Source organism: Lissotriton vulgaris, unplaced genomic scaffold, assembly GCF_964263255.1.
Source record: "Lissotriton vulgaris unplaced genomic scaffold, aLisVul1.2 SCAFFOLD_993, whole genome shotgun sequence".
Taxonomy (NCBI): Eukaryota; Metazoa; Chordata; class Amphibia; order Caudata; family Salamandridae; genus Lissotriton; species Lissotriton vulgaris.
In genome coordinates, this window is record NW_028243902.1 from 766521 (window position 1) to 790419 (window position 23899).

The 23899-nt window shown below is 42.1% G+C and overlaps 1 protein-coding gene across 1 annotated transcript in view; it reads right to left on the bottom strand.

Moving 5' to 3' along the window:
- TMCC3 (transmembrane and coiled-coil domain family 3) overlaps positions 1-23899 on the bottom strand; it is a 60003-nt gene that overhangs the window by 17032 nt on the left and 19072 nt on the right. The window contains exon 2 of the mRNA XM_086948704.1: positions 12290-12425. Coding sequence (XP_086804830.1) covers positions 12290-12425 — 136 coding nt within the window. The remainder of the gene's footprint in view (positions 1-12289; positions 12426-23899) is intronic.

Here is a 23899-nt window from a genome sequence, read left to right on the forward strand (position 1 = left end):
GGGAGCGACACCCTGGACCACATTTAAGCGACATGATCTCAGCATTAAATGGGGCAAGAGTATTTTCGAAACTGGACTTAAACAAGGGCTACCATCAGCTCGAATTACATGCCAAATCCAGGTACATCACCACTTTTGCGACTCATCTGGGTTTATTCAGATATAAAAGGCTGAGTTTTGGCATCCACAAAAGAAATTCCTTTCTGTGTTGTGCAACTTAAAATATCAATATAACTTTAAGCATCTCCTCGGCTGCTGAGATCTTTCAGGAGGCCATCCGTCAAATCATTCACCATATCCCTAACACTTTGAACTATAGTGATGACATTCTTGTATATGGGTCTGACGTAAAAGAGCATGACAAGGTGCTGGATCGGGTGTGTCATGCACTTTTGGAAGCCAACCTAACTCTTAATAAAGACAAATGCGAATTCCATCAGGCAACCCTCAAATTCTTTGGGCACATTTTATCCGGTTCAGGTATGAAGCCAGACCCTGATAAAATAACAGCTTTGAATGAGACCAAGAGCCCTCAGGACGTCAGCTATCTGAGATCGTTTTTGGGCATGGCCAGTTACTGTGCCCACTACATTGAGAATTATGCCACAATCAGCCATCCGTTCAGGTTACACACGAAGCAGGGTCAGCCTTTTGTCTGGTCTTCTTAGTGTGAACAAGCCTTTCGGGAAATTAAACAAGCGGTTCAGTCCGCTAACAACCTGGCATATTTCAGTCCTCGCCGGAAAACAGAAATTACAGTGGACGCCAGTCCTGTGGGTCTTGGTGCGATTCTGGCCCAATATGAAAATTACACTGACAAGAGACGTATTGTGGCATACGCTAGTCGCAGTCTGTCTGATCCTGAAAAGGCTTACTCGCAGCCTGAGAAAGAAAGTCTAGCAGTAGTGTGGGCCTGCGAACACTTTCATGTATTTATCTACGGAAAACACTTCACCATTATCACTGATCATAAGGCTCTCGTCACCATCTTTGGGAATCCAAGATCCAAAATGCCCCCGCGGATAGAACGATGGGGCCTGCGGCTGCAGGAATACACCTTCACTATTGTGCATAAACCGGGGAAGTCAGAAAACCCGGCTGACTACATGTCCCGTCATCCCCAACCATCGTCAGCGTCGGGTCCATCTATTGCTGAGGAATATATTCATTTTGTTGTGGATCATGCTCAACCTATGTGAGGGGGGCGGAGTCAAGATGGCGGGCTGAAGCCGGCGAGTGTAGGCTGCTGCATGGAGCTGCTCCGCCGCGATTTAGCCACGATCTGTTAACAAACACACCTAAACTGGCTGATTTTGATAGCCGCTGAAGGAGAAGTGAGAAGAACAGAGAGGGTGCACCGGGAAATACGGTAACAATTTCGGAGCTCGGAATTCGGAACTCACCGATTCACTAACTGCTCCGGTACTGCTCCGCTACCGTGATTGCTTTACTACACGACAAGAATCAATGCTACGGATCTTGCTTTGCCATAGCAGGGGTTTGCTCCGCTCCTGGACATTCGCACGGGTCTGCTTCACTCGCACGCCGGCGAGGCTTGTTAGTGGGGCGTGTCCCGGACCCTGCCTGTTTCCCCTGCAGCTGAGCGCTCACCCGACGCTGCGTTCAGTGCTACTGGTGCCGAACTGTTTGGCGCCTGAGGAGCCGATGTCATCAAGGCAGAAGAGGTCTGCAAGAAGCCGGAAGATCTGCCAAACGGTGAGACAAGGGAACACAGGTACGATGGCGGCAGCTGCGGCGCCAGACGATATAAATGCATCACAAATAGAGCAAATTGAGCACTCATCGAAACTCAAACTAGCCACAGGCAACAATAGCGATGGGAGAAGTAAAAATATCAAACAAAAAACCGCTGACACGATTGAAGTAATTTTGGGTTCTGATATGAAGCCCGCTCAGAACAGTAATGGCGGAACGCGTAAAGAACCTGAGCCAGAGTTACTAGCAGAGTTAGAGACCAAAGAGCAGACAGATAAAAATAAAGATAAAAATAAAGAAACAGCTACCAATGTAAATGAAGCTCGGTCAGCTACTACTATATTTTCTGCGGAGAAAGTGGAAATTAAGAGCAGAAGCAAGGGCTCGGATAAGCTCTCTAGAGTGAATATAGTAACCCTCTCTTTAGAAAATCAGTCGTGCACTGGGGATACCTTAATAAAAGAAAATCAAACCGATATGGAAATAAGTGAAGAAGGGACCTTTGCGATGAATGCAAGCCATAAAAAGATACAAGATATAATGCAAAAAAAGGGGCGGACATTGTGGAACCAAACACAAACTCCAACTTACACCCAAACAAAACTAAATTGAAGGGGAAAAAGGCAGGAGATGGCTCAAATCAAGAAACTATTGAGCTAACAGATGAAGATTCCAATTTAGAGTATGAGGAATTAACTGACGAAGATGAAATAGATGACATTTCTAAAATTATTTCCAGTAAATCAACCGGCTCAAGGAAAATTAAAATGAAGGTTAAAACCAAGCAAAAAAATTTGACTCATAAATCAGTAATTAGAAAACCAGCTGGAAACAAGAAAAATCGCCTAATTGATGATAGCCCATTGAGAAGATGGATAGAGGCAAAGGGTGGCGTTAAGAACATGGCTCTAAGACTTTCTGGTACAAGTCGTGAAGATGTGCATAACTCTCAGGGGAGCAATAAAATAAGCCTTATAGATTATATAACGGACTCTATAAAGAAATCATCACTTGCAAACCAAGAAATAACAACCTCCACAGGTGAAACTAGAGCTGACTTAAATAATGAGAACAGAGAAGGGGCTCCCCTGACAATAACCCCTACTACTATTGATAACTATGAGGTTAATGAATTTGTGGATATTAACTCTGAAGACACAGTTTCTAACCCCAATAGGATAAGTGAAGACTCGGATTGCATAGTATCAAGCTTAAAATCAACCAAAGCCTTGCCAGCGGAAAACTCAGTGGGCAATTCAGGAGATCAATCTGAAATGATAAATATAGCGACTGAGGAAATAAATATGAATACTTGTCCATTGGAAGTTAGCAATGAGCTGGTAAAGAAAACAAATATGGACTTCCTCTATCCAATCCCATCACTGGATCATACTTCTACACAGGCACAAGATACAATAACATCACAAGATCCCTCAAAAGCATCATCAATAACCATATCAATGGAATCAATTATGCAAACTCTTCTGGCACATAGAATGGAGAGTCAGCAGCAATATTTGCAGTTGAGAGAAGACAACACTCAGTTACAAAACTGCATGAGAGATATTTGTCAAGGCCTTGGTGGGGTTACAAAAGAAATAGAGGACATAAAACAACTAATAGTAGAAGTGGAAGAAGGTGCCAGCAAGACTGATTCAACAGTAAAACAAAATTCATCAAAGGTTTCCAAACTAGAAGCTAAAGTTGAGGATTTGGAAAATCGGGCTCGGAGACAAAATCTTAGACTATTTGGAATTCCAGAAGGAATGGAGGGGACCGACCCGAGATCGTTTTTAGTGAAACTATTTCAAAGAGCCTTTAGCGATCTATCCGACTGGGACTGGGATTCCCAATTACAAAGAGTACATAGATTGCCTCTGTTTCAAAAAAATAAAAATAGTACATTCCCTAGACCATTTTTGATATACTTTGGGAATTTCCTACTGAGACAAGCTGTTTCACTTAAAGCCAGACCCAACAATCCTGTAACTGTTGATAATCTCACCTTCTTTGTGAAATCTGACCTAAGTAAAGGTACAATGGACAGACGTTGGGAACTTCGAAAAACGATAGATGCTTTCAAAAATCTAGGATGCATGGCTTATCTCCAAGAGCCTGCACGTCTCAAGGTTATACGCAATGGACAAGTGTTTTTTTTTTTTACTGATCTCGAAGCGGCAGAACAAGCTCTGGAAAGAATCTCTTTGGAAAAAAAAAAGAAAAAGAAAAAGAGGATAACTGAACTAAAAAATTAGAACTCACTAATAATGATACTATTCCTTTTTTTCTGACCAGTGTGCTGATATAATACCCAAAATAACCTTTGGCTTATATATTTCTTTACTCTCTCATTTCATTCCCTTACCTTTATTCTTCTTCTTTTGAGTGCGGGCTTACATATACTTTTCTTTTTCTAGGTGTGGTCAAATATAGATATACATATGATGTGCTAGGGGCAGTTTCTCATGTAAGCTCCTTCACTACGCTGCCTTTACAGCGGCAGCAGAAGATAGAGGGGTGCTCCCCCCTAAGGGACGTGAGGGTGCGAGGGTGGGGGGGGTTTGCAAGGGAGGTGGTGGTAAAAGGTGGGGGGAAAAAACGTGGAAAAAATGTATTGCAAGATTCGATTATGTCTTAAAGAACATTAGCAAATATGTGGTTAAAAAAGAAGGTATCAACAGAGGGGAATCAATTATATGGGAGAAACTTTACGCTATCATAAATGCTTAAACTAAGACTATTAAATTGGAATGTAGATGGTCTAAATAGTAAAAGTAAAAGGAACTTAGTACAAGAAGAGATTAAAATGTACAATCCAAACCTTTTGCTAATCTCAGAAACTCATATTAAATATCAGGACAGAAAGCTGCTTTCTCAGATGGGTTATCAACTGGTTGTATGTTCTACGTTGAATGAGACTATTAGAGGGGTAGCTATTTTAAAACAGAGAGGAACTCGATTTGATACAATTAAAACTGCTTCAGATGCTCGGGGCAGGTGGGCAATAGCACAGATGCAAGGTGACAACAAAAAATTTGTATTATGTGTAGTATATGGACCTAATATTGATGATCCCAAAACATTTGAAGAATTAAGTATAGAGTTACTTGAGTGGGAGGGAGAAAGCATAATAGCTGGGGATTTTAATTGTGTTATTAATTACAAAGTAGATTCCATCGGGCAAAGCAACTCTAATAGAATGCATAAAGTTAGATCAGCAATTATAGAACTAGCAAGACTAAACAATCGGAGAGATGTATGGCACTCTAAACACCCTCTGATAGCAGGCTACACTCACTACTCTGCGCCACATAGATCCTGCTCTAGAATAGACATGATATGGGCATCGGACCAAATAGTAGATAATTGTGAAATTGAAATATGCCCAAAAATTACTTCAGACCATAACCCTCTGCTACTCGAAATTGAAATAAAAGATCAAAAAAAAAGAAACACAAAATGTTACATTCCCAAGGTACCTATTGGCTGATACTAGGTTCATAACACTACTAAACAAACATATACAAGAGTTCATTTTGCTAAATATCAACTCGGCTAGCATTAATATTGTATGGGATACCTGCTAATGTCAAACGCTGAGAGTCGCCGAGCTAACAAGAGAATTACCTCTACTATATTACACACTGAACTACAACTTGCTGATGCAACGCGACACTCAAAAAAAGATATCGATGAGATCAGACTAAAGCTAGCCGAATTACAAGCAGGATTAAAAAAAACATTAAGAGAAAGATATAGTGCAAAAATACATAAATATAAATTTGCTCAATATGAAGGCGGTGATCGTATAGGCAAAGTACTTGCTTATAAAACTGCGGATAAAAAAGCCAAAACTAAAATCAAGGCAATAATAGGAGCAGATCAAGGCACTTATGAACAAGCTGATCAAATATTGAACCAATTTGTTAAATATTACCAAAATCTTTATACCCCCGAAAATATACCCTCTAAAACCACAATAATACAATACCTTAATAAACACTTAACAACACAAAGGGTGTCAAATATAGAAGCTCTGCAACAACTAAACTCAAAAATAACATCATTTGAAATAAAACGTGCAATCGACGATCTAACTATAGGGAAGGCGGTTGGAGAGGATTGTCTGCCTTTGGAAATATATAAATCTTGTGCCCAAGAACTACTACCATTGTTAGAAAATGTGATAAACTCAATTTTATTATCCAAACAAGCACCAGCATCTTGGAAAATTGCTAAAATAATCTTTTTCCTCAAAAAAGGCAAACCCGAAAAAGAGTGCGGTTCATACCGCCCACTTTCACTGCTTAACTCAGATGCTAAAATTTTCTCTAAAATTCTCGCCAACCGCCTAGCTCCTATTATGCCAGATATGGTTAACTTACAACAGCATGGCTTTGTAATGGGTAGAGACACCACCGCTCATGTAAATATGGCAATTACAGCCTTTGATGTGGCTGAAACTATTCACACCCCACTCGGTATGATCATGTTAGATGCGGAAAAGGCATTTGACCGAGTGGGGTGGGAATACTTGTGGGAAGTATTAAAGAAAATGGGAATATCTGGTTCTTATTTGGATTGGGCAAGCTCACTATATGACGAACCACTGGCTAAGATAAGTTATGGGGGTAAAGATTCTGTTAGCTTTAAAATAGCAAGAGGAACAAGGCAAGGTTGCCCCCTTTCCCCATTACTTTTTGCTCTTTCTCTTGAACCCTTTTTAAATGCACTAAACGATCAGGCTAATATTATTCCAGTCAACCATGGGGGAAAATCCCTCAAATTAACTGCTTTTGCCGATGATATTGCAATATATACAACAGACATAAACAAAGCAATGCCCGGGATTATTAATGAAGCGGATAAATATGGAAAAGTATCTGGGTACAAACTCAACGTGAGCAAAACACAAATTATTGTCAACTATACCCCTGATGAACCTATATATGATATCTCCCAAAATGCTATATATTTAGGAATTAAATTAGCTGCTAATGTGGGAAAAATACTAGATATGAACTATGAAGCTTTTCTAAAAGAAACTACTTTAAGCCTTAAAAAATGGCACAAAATACCTCTTAGTTTAATAGGACGACTTAATTTGATTAAAATTAAAGTATTATCTAAATTACTTTACTTATTTAGGGCTATACCACTTCAACCTAATAAACTTTTCTTTAAAAAACTAGATGGCATATGTAGCAGCTTTTTATGGGGGTACAAAAAAGCACGAAGGGCTATTAAATTTCTGAAATTGCCAACATCTAAAGGGGGACTTGCTTTTCCGGATTTTAATCTCTATTTTCTAGCCACCTTTTTTCGTCGAATAAGGAGTTTAATAAAAAATGAAATTCCACTATTTTTTCACCAATATATGTTAGGTTCTGATTGTAAACAATTCTTACTTTGCGTACACGACCCGAATTATTTTAAACGGGTCAAATTGAAGACGGCCAAGCACATCAAAAAAATTTGGGATAAAATTTTGTTCATAGGCAAAAGCTCATTTTTTAATGCCGAACTTAGACTCTGGAACAATCCAGGTCTTCCTGGTATCTTCTCTGATGGGACAGGAAATCGATGGGTTAGACATGGAATAAATACACTGGGAGACCTTTATGGATCAAATGGTATGTTAGATTTTGAAAGCCTGAAAACAACAAACGGCATAACTAATGATATGTACTTTAAATACAGACAAATAAGAGATTTCCTTTATAACAAAATGAAAATACCTGAAGTTACTCAATCGGACATATTGGAGTGTATATATTCCGATAAAACAAAATCACTAATAAAATTGGGCTATCAACACTTAGTTAAGGGTAAATGCGATGATACGATTAAAATTGCATCAAAATGGTCTAGTAGACTCAATTTGGATATAAATCCCACACAGATTGCAACTGCACTATCCCATTTAAACAACATAGCACACTCTTCCAATCTTAGATTGCAATTCTATAGAACGATTACAGAACTTTATTATACACCACAAAGAATCTCTACCTGGGCACAAGGGGAACTCTGTAACAGATAAAACTAAATGTCCAAAATGTGATTTATATGCGGCCGGAATCGAACATATGTTATTCTCCTGTCCCGCATTATCGATATATTGGAACGGAATAATGGAAATCCTAAAAAATAAACAGATAACAACCCCGGTACTTTCTGCACACTTAGTTTTATTAGATATTCAAGAAATCAACTGTCTTAATAAAGATCTCATAACCATTCTTTTTGCATGTGCAAGATTAGTTATAGCAAGGACATGGATATCTAAAGATCCTCCTAACGTTGCAGAATGGTGCGCTTTGGTTAGCGAAATAAGAATTATGGAACTTACATTAGCTAAACATAGAGGCCCTAAAGCCTCTAAAAAAAAAGAAAAGATTTGGAAACAATTTTTTGAATGATAAAAGTGGAGATTTCTATTTTCAGATGACTATTTACTATTTTGAGCATTTCTCTCAGCTAGTTAAAAAGCACTTCATTTTTTCTTCTCTTGTTTTCTTATTTTCTCTGCTGATCTTCTTTTACATTGTAAAACCTAATACAAAGCTAATACTATGTCAGTTTATTGTCACACGACTCAATACATTTGTTTTACTATGTCTTATGTCTTATGTCTTATCTTGCAATAATAAACATACTTTAAAAAAAAATAAAAGGATCATGCTCAACCTCCAGTAATTCGAGACGCCACTGCTCAGGATGTCATGTTGCAAAAAGTAATGTGTCGACTACAATCAAAACGATGGAGGCAGGACAGTGACGACGAATCTTTGGATCCGACACTTCGCCAGGAACTACAAGCCTTTAGACATGTGTGTGATGAGCTGTTGGCCACCAAGGAAGGGCTGTTGTTAAGAGATCAGAGAATTGTTGTTCCACATCAATTACGCCAGGGAGAGCATTGAGAGAACGTGTATGGTTTCCCCTTTTGACCAACTTGTGGAACTGACATTAAAAGACTGCCCACAATGTCAGTTAGTCAGTCATGGCGATCCACCCGCCCCACTACAAATGTCCGTATTACCGGAGGGAGTGTGGCAGGAACTCGCCATGGATTTTTATGGACCTCTTCAAACAGGCAAATATGTCCTGGTGATTATAGATGAGTATTCACGATTCCCCATTGCCCAGCTCGTACCATCTACAAGTGCCTCCAGCACTCTCATGGTACTGGATGAAGTCTTTGCAGCGTGGGGAGTGCCTAAGGTATTAAAAACAGACAATGGTCCTCCTTTCAACGGACATGAGTTTGGTGCCTTCGCAAAGCATTTGAACTTTAAGCATCGAAAGGTCACACCCCTATGGCCACAGGCAAATGGCACGGTCGAAAGGTTTATGGCCACCCTGAAGAAAACGTTTCAACAGGCCACCGTGGAGAAGAAGGATCTACAGGTGGCACTCAATGAAGTTCTCAGAGCATACAGAACAACTCCTCATGCCACCACTGGAAAGTGTCCTGCCACCCTAATGCTGGGGCGACCAATACGAACTCGCATCCCGACCTGGGAGGGTGCACTACGGGCTGTGTCACCTCTCCGTGTCCATCAAGAAGTTGCAAATGCAGATCGGCAAGGGAAAGAAAGAATGAAGGCATATGCGGATGCGAAAAGGAGAGCTAAATCGCCATCACTGCACGAAGGAGATTGCGTTATTGTGAAGCAAGAACAACAACGCAAAACAGACTGTCGGTTCCGGCCGGAACCTTTGCTGATTACTCAACAAAAGGGCACGATGATTACGGCAGAATCTGACTAGCGCCGAATCACAAGAAATGCATCTCACTTTCAGAAATGCACACTGGCCATGAGAGAGTCTCTAGTGAAGTTGACCGACAATATGGTCTCTGATAGACCTGAAAGACCTGAAAGACTAACTCAAGAAAATGATGAGGTGGGAAATGATCCCCCAGTGGAATCCGAAGCTGAAACCGGAAACATATCATCAAGACCTCGAAGAAACATTCAACGACCCAGGCGTTTGATTGAAGAACTGTGAATTTGTTAATTCTTTGTTTTATTAAGAAAGGGGGAGATGTAACACGACAAGTAGTCTAGTAGTTGGGTGGGCGGAGTCAGGGTAGTCAGGGGAAGAGGAGGGGTTTAGACAGGACGAGGGCAGTCAGAGTAGGGACCTGGAAGAGACAAGACGTGCTGAATAAAGGTGATGATAGACAATCATATATGTGTCCTAGTGCTCTTACTTGTGGACATCACAAATAGCATCTAAAAACGGTGATGACATGTCAACAGTATTTTCCAAGTTAGTGTTTGATAAAGATTTAAATGAGAATCGTTTACAGACCGAATGGATTTAATTTCGTAGAACAATTTGATTTATTTTAATTCGAATTAGTAAGTTGTTCAGAAAGACCAAGTGTTGGGCTTAGACTTTCCTTTCCTGAACCACCCGGTGTGGTGTTCCCTTCAACTTGTTGCCAGTGTTGGAAAACACCAAGTAAACCCAGATGCACCAGGGCTGGCTAAAAGAGGCGCTTCAATAGCACACAACCTACATGAAAACAATTAACAAAACGTGACATTTCCACTATACCAGTCTAAGGAGTCAAATTCTATATTCCACACTAGAACTCTACTAAAATGTTTCATTCTGCCTATTAATATTCTTTTGCCTGTAGCATTCCATACCAACGAGACTCAATTTACAGGTCAAGTTCAACTGTTTGACTTTGATATTTGTTGGCACTTTGTTTCTCATTGATTATACAACATCTATTAAAGGTTGCCTCAGGTAACGATGCTAAATAAGTAACTTATACCCGGAAGTAAATAATTTTGTCATAGTTGCATTTCTCAGGTCTTGTGCGTACTAGCTTTGTGATTATTTTTGGACTTAGTACATTTAACAAGAATGCGATAAAAACTATTCACCAGAACTTAAAGGTCGATCTTTTCAGGATTAGGTATTTGACCTTCACGACCATTAAGGGTTAGGGCCGAAGGTAAAGGTAGACATAGAAAGCGGTTGAACCATGGATGAAAAGGGAACAAAACCAGGTAGAAAGTGAACACGTTAATGTTGCTGGATGAACTTTCAAATTATTTGTAAGGCCCGAACACAGTTTGGTACTTTTAGCAAACCAGAGAATTGCACTTTAAGAGTGCCCTGTCTGTGAAACCTTGCAAATTAATGTGTGCACGTTTAGTGACTCTTTTCGGCAGAGAATAAGGATACACATTATTAGCAGAGGTGGCATGCCCCTGTTTTCAGAAAAACCTACTTTTGCAAGGCAATACTGCAGTCCCTTGTTTATTTTTGTAACTATAATGCATATAACGGGTAGAATAGATGCATCTTAGTGTATGTATCCAAGTAGGAAGCATATGAGTTTGGGACAGCAACGAAGCGTGGAAGAAGTTTTTATACCACTGATGCACCCAGTGCTCCAAATTGGAAACCAATAATTATAAACAAACAGTGGTCCTGAACCTATAAATTACAGTTTTTTTGAACAAATCAAGAGTGAATCAATATTTGAGTAAGAAAGCAACAATGATCTGTCTGCTAATTGTAAAGACTGTATTGTCTATGAAAGAAACCTTGCCCCACGATTAGAGAAAATATATTCCTATTTAATTTTTATATTCATATTTTTGCCATACTTTTTATATCGATAAAAAACACACACAAAGGTTGCCCCAAAACAGGAGCGTCGTTAGGTGTAGGATTTTCTGGCATTGAGGGCATGATGACTCACAGAATTCTTCCAACAAGAACTGAATACAGGGTTGCCACATTTTATCAAAACAAGTTAGTTGCTGCTGTGTGGCCACGGCCGTCAGCTTTTCCATGCCCAGTATATCCCAGACCTTGTGTAGTCAATCCAAGTGAGTTGGAACTGAGTCTGTTCCCTATCTGGGCAGTAGGAGTTGTTTTGCTGCACCCAGCAGCAACTCAATCGCCCTGCCTCTATTTGAGCGCAATGGATATGTGAGGGGGTAAGTGAGACACAGGATTATATAACTTGGAAATTTGGGTATGTCAGTTTGAAAAATAGTATTGATCGATGTCGGGATCTGTTTTTCGGGCAGATTGATCTGTCCTCGCTCAACCATCCCCCTTCTACCACGGAATCCTACAGTGTGGACCCGATTTGAACATTAGTGCCTGGGTTGATTGATTCCAAGTCCAGCGCTAACGGCTGTGGTCAGTTGGGGCGATTTTATTTAATGGCCCAAGACATTTTAACGGAATATTGTTAACTTCTCTGCCAGTTTTTAGTATTTGATAAGACAGTATGAGCGTTGATAAAGCGATAGAATAATGATTGTCAGACAATGGCCATCTTCGTGTCTTAATTATACATTATGGAAATATCATCTTAACACACTAATCCAAACACAATGAATAATTACTCTAATAGCCATGCCCCTCATTTTACGGTTTTAATTTGAAAATAGGAGCCATGGAGCCAGTCAAACATCCTGAGAAATAACTTAGTTTTTAAAGGCATCCCAAAGCAATATCTAATCTGAACTACACTGAATGCGTAAGGCAGAAGATGCTATGAAGATACGTGGTGGTCTCCCAGTACCTGAATATCCCGCGAGCGTTCGTAGGCCTGGTAGGCCACCTTCTCTTCTATGCTGGCCAGCTCTTGCTTCAGGTTAGCAGTCTCGTGCTGATGAAGGTCCGTCAGGTCATGCAGCTGGTCTTCTAATCGCTCATACCTATTTCGAGTAAAGAAGAGTAGGCTCAGCATGCGGCAAAGACACCCTAATATTAACAAAAAGCATCACCAGCCTTTTCTTAGCCACCCCACTGCTTTGTTGTATTCAGATGTTATTAAACATGGATTTCCAATGACAGGACAGCTCAATGAAAATATCCCTATGTCAATGCAATGGTCAATGTGGAGTATTAATAGTTGGCTATCAACTGATTGTGAGTGTTAGATTGAGTGATTCTGAACACAGTGTACCATACACTGATTAGTGTACATGATCGTGAGAGAAGAGCTACATCCTCTTCTGTCACAAGTTCACTAAGGAGGAGCGGGGTGGTGTAGGACAGAGGACAGATTTCACATAGTAAAGTATTTGCTTGTTATCGATAACCTCCAATGAATCCTGCAACTCTACTTTCAAACTCCACTTGTGGTGCCAACCAGGCAGGTCACTCCACTACTTCGAAAAGTGTATCCTGAAGACAGTGATTTAAAACAGCTGTTTTATATTTACTTGGTGCTTCTACAAAGGATACGGTTAAAATTTTGGTACTTAGAGTCAATTTAAGCCATCCAGAGGCTGTATTGTACAGGTGCCATGGGCGCGACAGCATGTATGCCCACTGTGTGTGCCCCCAGTGCACTTTGGTTTTACAAAAGGGCCACAGACGCTTGTGCAGCCCCTTCTATAATACAGATAGCGCTGGTTCACATGTAGCACCAGCAATATTTCAAGAGGGCATTCCCTCATTTTCATGGGGGCAAGGCCCCATGCATATGAGGAAATCTCTTTACCTCAGCACCTGTGCCGTATTAAGGAACAAGTGCAAAGGCATAGACGCGGTCAGGAGTTGCACTGAAAGTGTGCCACAAAAAGGTGACACACTGTTAGTGTGCCCCTGAGGGCACGTCTCCCGAGTGATGAAAGGGTTGCCGAGGACTACCCCAACATCCCCTTGCATGTAGGTGCAGTCACTCACGGAACCCGCCTGCACTGTGAAACGCTGAGCAGCTTTGAAGAAGCTGATGAGTTCTGGCTGCCCGGCTGCCCTAAGGGCAGCACATTCAACAAATTAAGGTGGACTTTCCCTGTGTGAGCATGGCACACCTGTTGGAAGGTGAGCCATGCACAAACATGGAAAGTGTGCCCTATATGTAATAGGGCTCCAGGACGCCACTCTTTTGCTGCACTGAAAATAATATATATTTGTAAGGTGTACCAATGCATAAACTTTCAAATGCTCATGAGCTTCTTGATATGACAGAATCATAGACTGATTCCACACATAACCAGGTCCAAAAATGTTGAAAGAAAAATCATTAGTTGTACTAACTAAGTGCATGTGATGTATAAACACATGTAATGGTATTGCTAAGTGCTGTACTTCCAAACGACATTTAATAACAGCAAGACCAATCACAACAACAGAAATCAGTGAATTGTGCTTCAATTCAAGTTTTATAATATGTCTCAGTCATACATCTGCACAGTACCCACATACACTCATGTCTCACACACATTGCAGTTATCTAAGAACCAACTGACACATATTGCAAAACATGCCGAAGAACATAACATTAGCTTTAAGTCCTGACCAGCCATTTCCACTGTTTGTCCTAGGCCTGTATGGCAGGTGTAGCTATGCTGCAGCTAAAACGCACTGCGGTGATACCAGTGTTTTATTTGTAGAAGAATAAAAGCTGATGCCAAAAGATCTGCTCACAAACTGCCACCCACCAATGGCTCCCTGAATACCAAAGTTGAGTGGTCTCCAATCCACCTCATACTTCTTTTATTTACTGCTAGACTCTCTCTGCCTTTTCATCTTACTCATGTGGGTTCCCGCTGTGACAGTTTTTCTCTTACTCCTTATTTCCCCTTCTTTGGTTTTTCTTATCTTGCTCTTGTGAGATTCCCGAAAAGGATAAAATAAGTGTTGGGCCCCAAAAGTAAGTTTGAGCTTCTTTCCACCGGAAACCACTGGTTCAAATTAAGCCCTGGCTGACACACGGTAAGGAAAAGTGCTTTTCCCATGCAGGAATTGCCTATTTTTACATACTGATAAGTCGCCTCTAAAGAATGTTTTGTAAACCGACAGTGCAGGGCACAAAGATATAAAGACAGGGCACACTACATATTGGGGGTAGTGTGCCTCACAGTGAAATAAATGCCAAAAGCTATTTCACTGGTAGGTCTGGCTAGACTTTTCCCTTATTGGTTCATCTGCAATGAAAACCTTTATTTTCAACCTCTGCTTAGGAAAGGGCTAGAAAAATGCTTCAAAGTTATTTCCTGGTTAGTTTTTAAAATCTGACTGGATGGCTAAAACTGTTTTTTTATATCTTAAGCAGAAAAGTGACTTTGTAAAACTGTACTTTAGGCTGCCTGAGCCAATATTGCTATTCATCAAATCTCTAGAGCTGTAATATATATCACTGACTGACAGAATAGTCGACTCTGGCTGAGGGGCAAAAGCTTGCCTATGGGCCGATGAAAGGCTACTGGGTGTTAAATGCTAACCACTTACCCTGGAGTAGCTACCTGGGAGAGGACAGTAACAGTTTGTAGAACAGCAGGCAAGTTTAGCACCACCTCCTGACTTGGAGATGCCAAGAAGGGTTTTTCGTATTCATTCTTAGGTCCCTTCTAGAGAGTCATGCTCCAGCCACAGTAAAAGGTAAACCTAGTTTTGACCCTGTCCGGTATGAGACTTGCCAATCAGCTCAATACAGGTCTTTCTGATCGCAGCCGGGTCCTGCCGTTAAAACAGGGGATCCTGGGCAATTTTACAGTAATGCAAAGAGGAAGTGTAGCAAAAGTAGATTGTGAGGAAATAGTTAGGATTGCGTGGTAGAGTTTCTTCAATAACTGGCTAGTGCATAGGATCAATCTGGCACCTCAATCATCACTTCTGCAGAACTTTCCTATACATTGGATGACTCCATCAGAAGAAGGCCATGCTGGAAGAAGAATCATAGCTTCTGACTCCTCACTCTTGTTGGAACAAGAGGACTCATACAAGGACTCAAGGACTCTTGAAGTGTGCTGGCACCCAAGGACTGGAGCTCCTCTGAAAGGGTCAAGTAGTTGACCCTCTTTTTACCTGCTTCAGGGAGACAAAAAAGCAGGACTACGGACTCCGAAAAGGACCATGATGACTAAAGAGGACTAGACCTGTAGAAAACCTCGCTAAAGAAAGACATGGGCCTGGAAACCTGACCTGAGAAGCTAGAGCAGGACAGACCAGAGAAGCTTTCTCAAGGTGAAGCCTTTGACAGGAAAACACATTTGGTGTATCTGAACTCCGCTAAATTACGGTTCGCCTGAAATTATGCCTAGGTCCTAATCCACCATAAACTGCTTTTTCACAGTGCATGACTTTTTGTAGGTACGTTTTGCCTTGAAACTTTAAAAATTCACAACTTAAGTTCTCACAATACGATCTGATTATTTAGCGGTCTTTTTGCTTATTGATTTTTTTTGCGTTTACCTAAATTGGCTTGGTATTTTTATTGTTCTGTGTTCTTTGCTTTGGAATTGTAGACACTACTTAAACTTAGCACAAACTTCTCTGGGGATTGCCTGCTGTTTGTCATAGCTACTTGGGGTGAGCAGCGAGCCTTTCAGAATTGTGTTTTGACATAGTGAGCGTGGGATTGTTGAGGTGGTTGGGTACCACCATATCAAATTATTAACTCCATTTCTGGCAGCAGTACACAATCATTGCTGACCCGTTCTACTCTGGAGTATATTGTCACGACCCCAAGAAAGGTCATCTACTAGACAAAGGTTTTGTTACCATGGCCTAGAAATCTCACAAAAAGGTATGGTATATACAACCCATATGCTTCAGTTATGTATTCTCCACAGCTGGTATAGGCATCAAGTAGTGAGCATCTATGGTTGACGGTATTCAAGGTGTATGTTGGTTTCAGCTGATACGTTTACTGAAAATTTATGGACCAGTGTCCAAACCCTCAGGTTTAAATGGATAAAAATAGAAAACCCCGCTGTAATGGGCAATTGGAATGTTCTCTAGGGGTTGAATGATTATGCTCTTTAATCTATATCATGGCAAGTTATGATAAAAAAACATTGTATGCAGATGTTTTCACCACATGTTCATCTGCTTCTGCGCATGGACTTTGGTTCTCCTAAGGGCCGGTTTCTCTGTAAGCTTTCTCAATTTCTCACCCCTCTCGAATTCTTGAAGCAGTCATTTTAAGTAGTACCTTAAATTAGACTCTCTCAAGAATTCTGCTCTGGCTATACTGTAGCAAGATGACTATAGATATTTTCAATTTTTCTTGACATGTACTCAGTCCTATTTTCAGCTATTCCGAGCCAGTAAAAGATTAATAAACCTAGGGAAATACCAGGGGCCACTTGAAAAACGTCTCTTTTAATTATAGCATGACAGAAAAGACAGGGGTTTCTCAACAGATGCATCTCAACCAATGGGGAAAGAGTATGCAATTCTTGTGAACAATTAGTTTGATTAAAAATTGAATTACATTTTGAAATGCTCTATCCCCAGTTCCCTCTTATTACAATGAATACAGGGTGTAGTTGTGCAAAATCATACTTCCACTGTCACTGTATGGTTGCATTTTGTCACCCAATTCCTTGTTAACTCCCACTAGTCAAATTTTCTTGCTGAAATTTCTAAGGTTACTTTTCTTTGTAGCTTCTTGTGCATTAAAGTGCTCAGACTCATTAACATGAATTCGAACTCAGTTTGAGGAGTCCACATCCTACAGTGATGCAGAGCTATCTAATGGGCGCAGCCCCATCACTATCAGAACGTTAACACTTTAAGGGTCTACTACCAATAACCAAGAAGGTTTTACAACTGATCCATTTTCTCACAACCTCTTCATTGATTTAAAGAATTCAAACAAGTCGACATAATCATTAACCCAAAGCACAATACCACTGGATGGAAAAAGGTGGCGGAGGACCTTTACCTGCCAAGAATCCTCATGTAAAAACAGTGAAAACGTCTACATGAGAAGAACTCCATCTTAACTCCATGGAACTTACTCAAGGGGCCGACAACTTTAGATCATCCTATGCTTATTAATTCACATAATGCAAAAGGAGTCCAAAAGGACAATTTGTAGAAAACACAATTGCCACACTTAAATAGCACTCTTCTATAAAGGGTGAGGCTTCACTGTGAAATGCAGCAGATGGGCACATTAAATAGGAAATGCCATCCGCCATCTTTAGCCCTCAAAATCAAAGGATCCGAATGGATGGCTCCAATGTCAGTAGATGATTGTAGCCACAGAAAGGTTAATGCCCTTGTCCTTCATATCTAAACTTGAAAAAGGGTCACTAGTGGGCGGAAGATATCTCGATGTGTCTAGAAGCATCTTTCCAAATATGGCGATACCTCTGCAGCTGTAACCTCTGTTCTGGCTTCCACTTACATTTCTAATTGGCTTGGTCTCATCACAGAGAAAAAATATGTGGATTCTCTGAAAGTGTTATATATGCAGAGGAACTACAAAACATCTACATAAGGCCTGTACATATTTGCAGGCACTATGTCAAAGTAGTACCAAAGCACAGTAGGAAACTTGTTGGGTTGGCCCAGCTCCTGTGTAACCATTGAGTAGCTCTGTCATTGGAAGGGCAGCACCCCCTGCTGTGCACAAATGGCTTACAGGCTTTGTGTCTTGCAGCACAAAATCAGAAGTATACAATACATTATTGCCTATGGGGTCAAGCCCTAGAGACATATGGGGCACACTGGGAACCTATCTTGCAGGGAAGGAAAGAAAGGACAATGAAGAAAGAAGGAACCCATGATATCACTGGATAGTTGTGATCAGATCACAAGAGGGCTAAACGTAGCATAAAGGTAGCTAATCAGAGAGTCAGGGCAAAGCAGATAGTATACACACTGACAAATGAGGCTATTTTCTGGCTGGGTGCCATTTTAATTCTATTATAAAGCATACATACAACATGTTACCGTATTCTGGTTTGACAATTGACAATTTGACAATTACTGTGATTATTATAGTGGTCAATATTTGGTATTGTACTAATGTATCAATACATAAAACGTTAAAAAAAGATTTATATTTTGCGGTAAATTGCACTGTCTGCTACCGTAATCAATCTGGAATAATAAACGTCTTCTCCTCCTTTGTGAACCACTTGCTGAGGTCACTGGCTTCTGATCAAATGTTTTCACTTCATCAGCAGCCAGTACGTTAAAGGCTTGCGTCCGAGGAGAAGTCAAGAGGTGTGCTAGGTTCTCCAACAACCTTTTCAAGCACTTCAGGCTAGAAAGATTGCAGATCGTGGAATGCTGGCAGGACTGTGGCTCATAGTCAGGGCTGGATGCACGGAGGTTCTCCTGATTCTGTACTTGGCCTGCCCAAGGTATGGACGACGCCTCCCTCTAGCCATAGTTCCAAGTCTGCAAAGTTGCATCCCAGTTCCAGAGGAAGAAGCCTTCAACCATAAAAAATCTAGAACATAAGAAGTGTTCACAAAGTTGGATTGAAGAAGTGGAAGCTGCAGCGGAAGAGTAGCACTCGGGGCATAGCAGGGTCCATTTCTACGAGTGCAGAGGCAGTTATGTAGGCCTGCAGCACGAGGGCCGGGAAGGCGAAGCCGGACCATTGAGGCGCCCGGGACTAAGCCCTACCAGGGGGGCGGGCCAATGAGCAGGCACCTGGCAAGGCCAGGAAATTGACGGACACGGATTGGGCTGCATGGCTTGAACGGCCCATTAGGCAGGGGGCCCCCTGGGGGCACACCAGGACTTGAGGGCGGGGGCAAAAGGAGCGCAATAGCAAATGGTGGAGCCGCTCAAACGCGTGCCCTTGGGATGCCTTATAGAGGTGCACAGGGAGTAGAATATGGGTCAGCAGAGGGTGGTCACAGCACTTACACCCGGATCAGGCAAGAGGGCGACCCACGCCACTTTGCAGCAGGGTGTAGCCTACAAGCCGCAGGAGAGGTGCTAGACCCTGGCTGGGAAGGAGCATTCACTCAGGGCGCTGTCACAAGATGCTGTTATGGACTCACTAATACTGGACTTGACCTGCAGGCAATTTGGAACAATGATGGTGTGATGCAGTCAGAACTAAATAGCCAAAGAGGAGCCGCTCAAACTCGTGCCCTTGGGATGCCTTACCACAGGGGCACAGGGAGCAGGCGACTGGTCAGCATGGGTCAGCAGATGGCCGACATGGCACTTGCAGCTTGGGCCAGGCATGAGGGCCGCCAACAACACTTGGCAGCAAGGTGTGGCCTAGAGGCAGCGAAAGGGCTAGACCGGCTGATAAGGGGCATCGCTCAGTGCGCTGTCAAAAAGGGTTGTGCTGCTAAGGTTCAAGCAAGGAGGCAGGAATTATATGATTGATTGAAGTTGAAAAGGCATGCTTGTTAGGACAGTATGTAAATAAAGCTGCGGCCTTTTGCAACATCAACGAATTGCGCTATTTGTGGCATAAGGGAAGTTGGGGGTGCATAGGTTGCATGCAAGGGCAGGAAAATCAGGGGGCTTGCCCCCACTGTGGCGGGTTAGATGCTAGAGCATGTGAAAACGTTTGGCATTGCTGGGTCAGCAGGAGAAGAAAACTGGGCCTGCATCAGGACATGCCATGAGCACCGTGCCCAGCACATACATAGCGTTCTATGCCCATGTTCCACATAATTCCCCTTAGTGTACTTTCAGACCACAGTTCATCTGCCATCATACAAGTAGTATAGTGATGTCCACATTAAGGATGCATTCTTTATTTCGGACTTCTTTCAAGATCTTATATCCCAAATGTAATGTGAATAATGAAACAGGAAATGAATGCTGAAACAGGAAATGAATGCAGCCTAAACCGTGTACACAACCACTATCAGCTGCCTCCGGGACAGGATCCCAACGGTTTTAAAATAAGATCATATTAATACATTTTGCCTTCGAGAACAGGAAGTACGTCAATTTATTTTTACAACCAAATCCTGGATGTTTATTGTTACACCCTCTCCACTAGTTGGAAAGCATTCTACTAGGAACCGTCTTGTGCATCCAGAATTAGAGCTGGAAACTAGAACAGAGCATGGTGTTCGAGCGAGGCTGCTCAGCGGGCTGATGCTCTCTGTGCAACCTGAAAGTCACATCTTTAAAGGTCACGATGTGAACTTCCATTCTTTGAAGGTTGATACATTGAGCACCACTGAGTTGGGGAACAGAAAGCCCAGCAATACAAACGAATCATTATTACTGGCTGTAAGCACAACACAAACGCGAATCTAGCACAGAGCAGCAAGCATAGTGTATATTGTTATCATAACTAACATTATCTGCGATCCTCCAATAAAGAAACCTGCCGCGAGCAGAACAAGGAGTTCCCGCTTCCACGAAACGAAACCTTACACACGGATGGTAATACTTCAGCCACAAATAAAGATATATGCAGTGCTGACTCATTATAAACAGCCTCACCCTCGTCTAGTACCTTAGGGGTGGATTCCCGGCACACCTTTCTGAAGAATTCGTGGGGCACGGGTCATAAACATTAGGCGGGGCCTCCTCCCTCTCGAGGGCTTTAAGGACACCTCGTTTAAAACGCACACAATACACTGGGACACGTTTTGAGGTAAGTCCATCATTTGGTGTTACCGAATCCATCCCGAACATTTCACAAAAGCAAACTATGCCTGGTTTTGTGAACTAGAAATACATCTGGCAGTGTAGGGCCATCCGGCCATGCAAAGAGCGAGGGTGGTTTCTCTTTTGTAGGCAAAAGCTTTATTCTTCGGAGGCTACTGAAAACAAGCTATTAAGTTTGGTCATAAAACACCTATCGTTGATGGATAATTCAGTGTGGGGTGTGCGCCATATATAAATGGCTACATTAGTTTAACACAAGCACTGGCAAAGCCAATAGGTCTCACTTTTGCGAGGGCTAACGACATTGGCATTGTTAATGACATGTCTTTTACCCATGTGTTATGGAGTGGTTGTATGTGGTGTGGAGTGGAATTATGTGGGTTGGATTGGAATGGTTAGTTGTGAAATTGTGTGGTGTGGACTGGATTTGTGTAGTGGAATTATGTGGCATGATGTGCAGTTGAATTATGTGGCTAGGAATGATGTGACATTGAGTGTACTGGAGAGGGATTTTTCGTCATGGAGTGCAATTATGTGAAATAGTATTTTGTGTTTGAGAGTGGTATGTAGAGGAGTTTAATTAGGAAGTGTGCTGTTGAATTTGGTGGCTTGAGGTGCAATTCTGTGGTGTGGATTGGATGTTTCTGTTGTAATGTAATTGTATTGTTGAGTGGAATTATGTGGTTTGGTGTCAAATTATGTGGTGTGGAATGGAAATGTGTGGAGTGGAATTATATGGTGTGGTACTGTATAGCGGTCAGTGAAATATGCAGAATGGAATTATGTGGCATGATGTGGAGTGTATTTATGTAGGTTGTTGATATGTGGCATAGAGAACTTTTAAGTGGGGTGTATATATGTGGCATTGACTCGAGTATAATTGGAGTGGAATCATGTTAGGAAGCCAATAGGCCTCACCTGTGCAAGAGCTATTGGCTTTGCCAATATGTTTTAGCCATGTTCTACACCAAGCATGGCTAAACGTTAGTGGGGTAAAGTAGAGTGGGATGTTATGGAGTTGAGTAGAGTGAACTGGAGTGTCATGGAGTGGTGGTGAATGTCGTGGAGTTTTGTGGAGGAAGTAGTGTGTCGTAGAGTGGAAGGGTATATAATGGAAAATGGTGTAGAGTGCACTGGCGTAGCATTCAGTGGCATAGAGAGAGTGGTCCATAGTAGATTGCAGTGGCATAGAGCACACTGGTATAGATTGAAGTGGCGTACAGCAGATTGTTTCAGAGTAGAGTGCTGCAGGGTAGAGTTGAATGGTGCAAGGTAGAGTAGAATGGCTTCTGGTGTTGGCTTAGAGTACACTGGCGTAGAGTGCAATGGCATAGAGTTGTGGCATAGAGTCCACTGGAGTAGAGTGCAGTGCATATAGTGCAGTATTACAGAGTAGAATGGAGTGGCCTAGACAGGAGCGGTGTATAGTTCAGTGGTGCATAGTAGAGTGGGTTAGAGTGCACTGGCATAGAGAAGAGTAGTGCAGAGTAGAGAGGCATAGAGTGAAGTGGTGTACAGGGCAGTGTTCTAGAGTGCAGTGGTGCACAGTAGATTAGGGTGGCATAGGGTGTTGTAGTTCAGAGTGGCATATAGTTCTGTGGTGGAGAGAGCTGTGTTGCAGAGCAGAGTGTTGTAGAGTGCAGGGGTGTAGAGTAGAGCGGCGTGGCGTAGAGTGCATTGGTGAGGAGTTCAGTAAAGTAGTGTGGCGTGTTGCAGAGAAGAGTGCAGTGGCACAGATGTCAGTGGTGGAGAGTGCAATATTGCAGAATGTAGTCGTGCAGAGGGTGTGGCACAGAGTGGGGTGGTGCAGAGTGGAGTGATGCAGAATAGAGGCGGAGCTAGAGCTGTTGCATGGAGTTTCTCCATCAGCAGTTTTGAGGAAAGGTTCCAGATTAGCTGTATTGGGGAGTACTTGATCGGTGGCACTAAAGACATTTTCAGTAAGTTTGTTCGGAAGTACAGGATCAGCAGAACTGGCAAAAGCTTTGGATCGGTGGTACTGCTCCTATTCGGTGGTACTAGAAGCACTCTCAAATCAGCAACACTGTTGGGTTCACTAAATTCAATGGGACTGAGAATAGCCCCAATCGGACATTTTTGGGTGACTCTAAATAAGTTGCATTGGAGAGCAGGTTCTCCGACAGTCGTATTGTGAGAATATCCTTGATCACATGTATTGAGCTGCAGCTCACAATGTTTTTTATTGTGAGAGGCTCTCCATCAGTCATACTGGGATAATGCTCTTGAACATCCATACCTGATAAGGTCTCTCTAGTAGCTATATTGAGAAATACCTATCCACCAGGGACACTGCAGAGACTTTTGATCAGTGGTATTAGGTAAGCCCTTGATCACCAACAAGGGAGAAAAGGCTTTTCACCAGTGCTATTGGGGGAGGTGTTTAATCAGTGGTGCAGGAAGGAGGCGCTCCACCAGTGATACTGCTGGGAGGTTCTCGGCAAGTGGTAATTGGACTAAACTGTGATATTGGAAACATGCTCTCAATAATCTGCAGCCAGTGGCATCTGGCACAGCTCACGGGGGGGGGGGTGCCTGTCATCCTAATGACCCCCTTAGTGTGGGGTGGATTTCTTGATTAAGTGCATTTGTGAAGTTGCTCAGTTAGCACCACTGGGGGTCTTGAAATCAACAATATTGAGATGAAAGTAAACTTGTAAAGGCATGTGGAGGCTCTCCATAAGGTATTAAGAGATGCTCTAGTTCATTGGTATTCACTGGAAGCACTCCATGTTGCTTCTGCCCATCTTAACTTCGTCCCCCACAGCTGGTGGGCTTACAGATATTGCACAGCATTACAAAAAAGCTTTGGCAAAGGTAATAG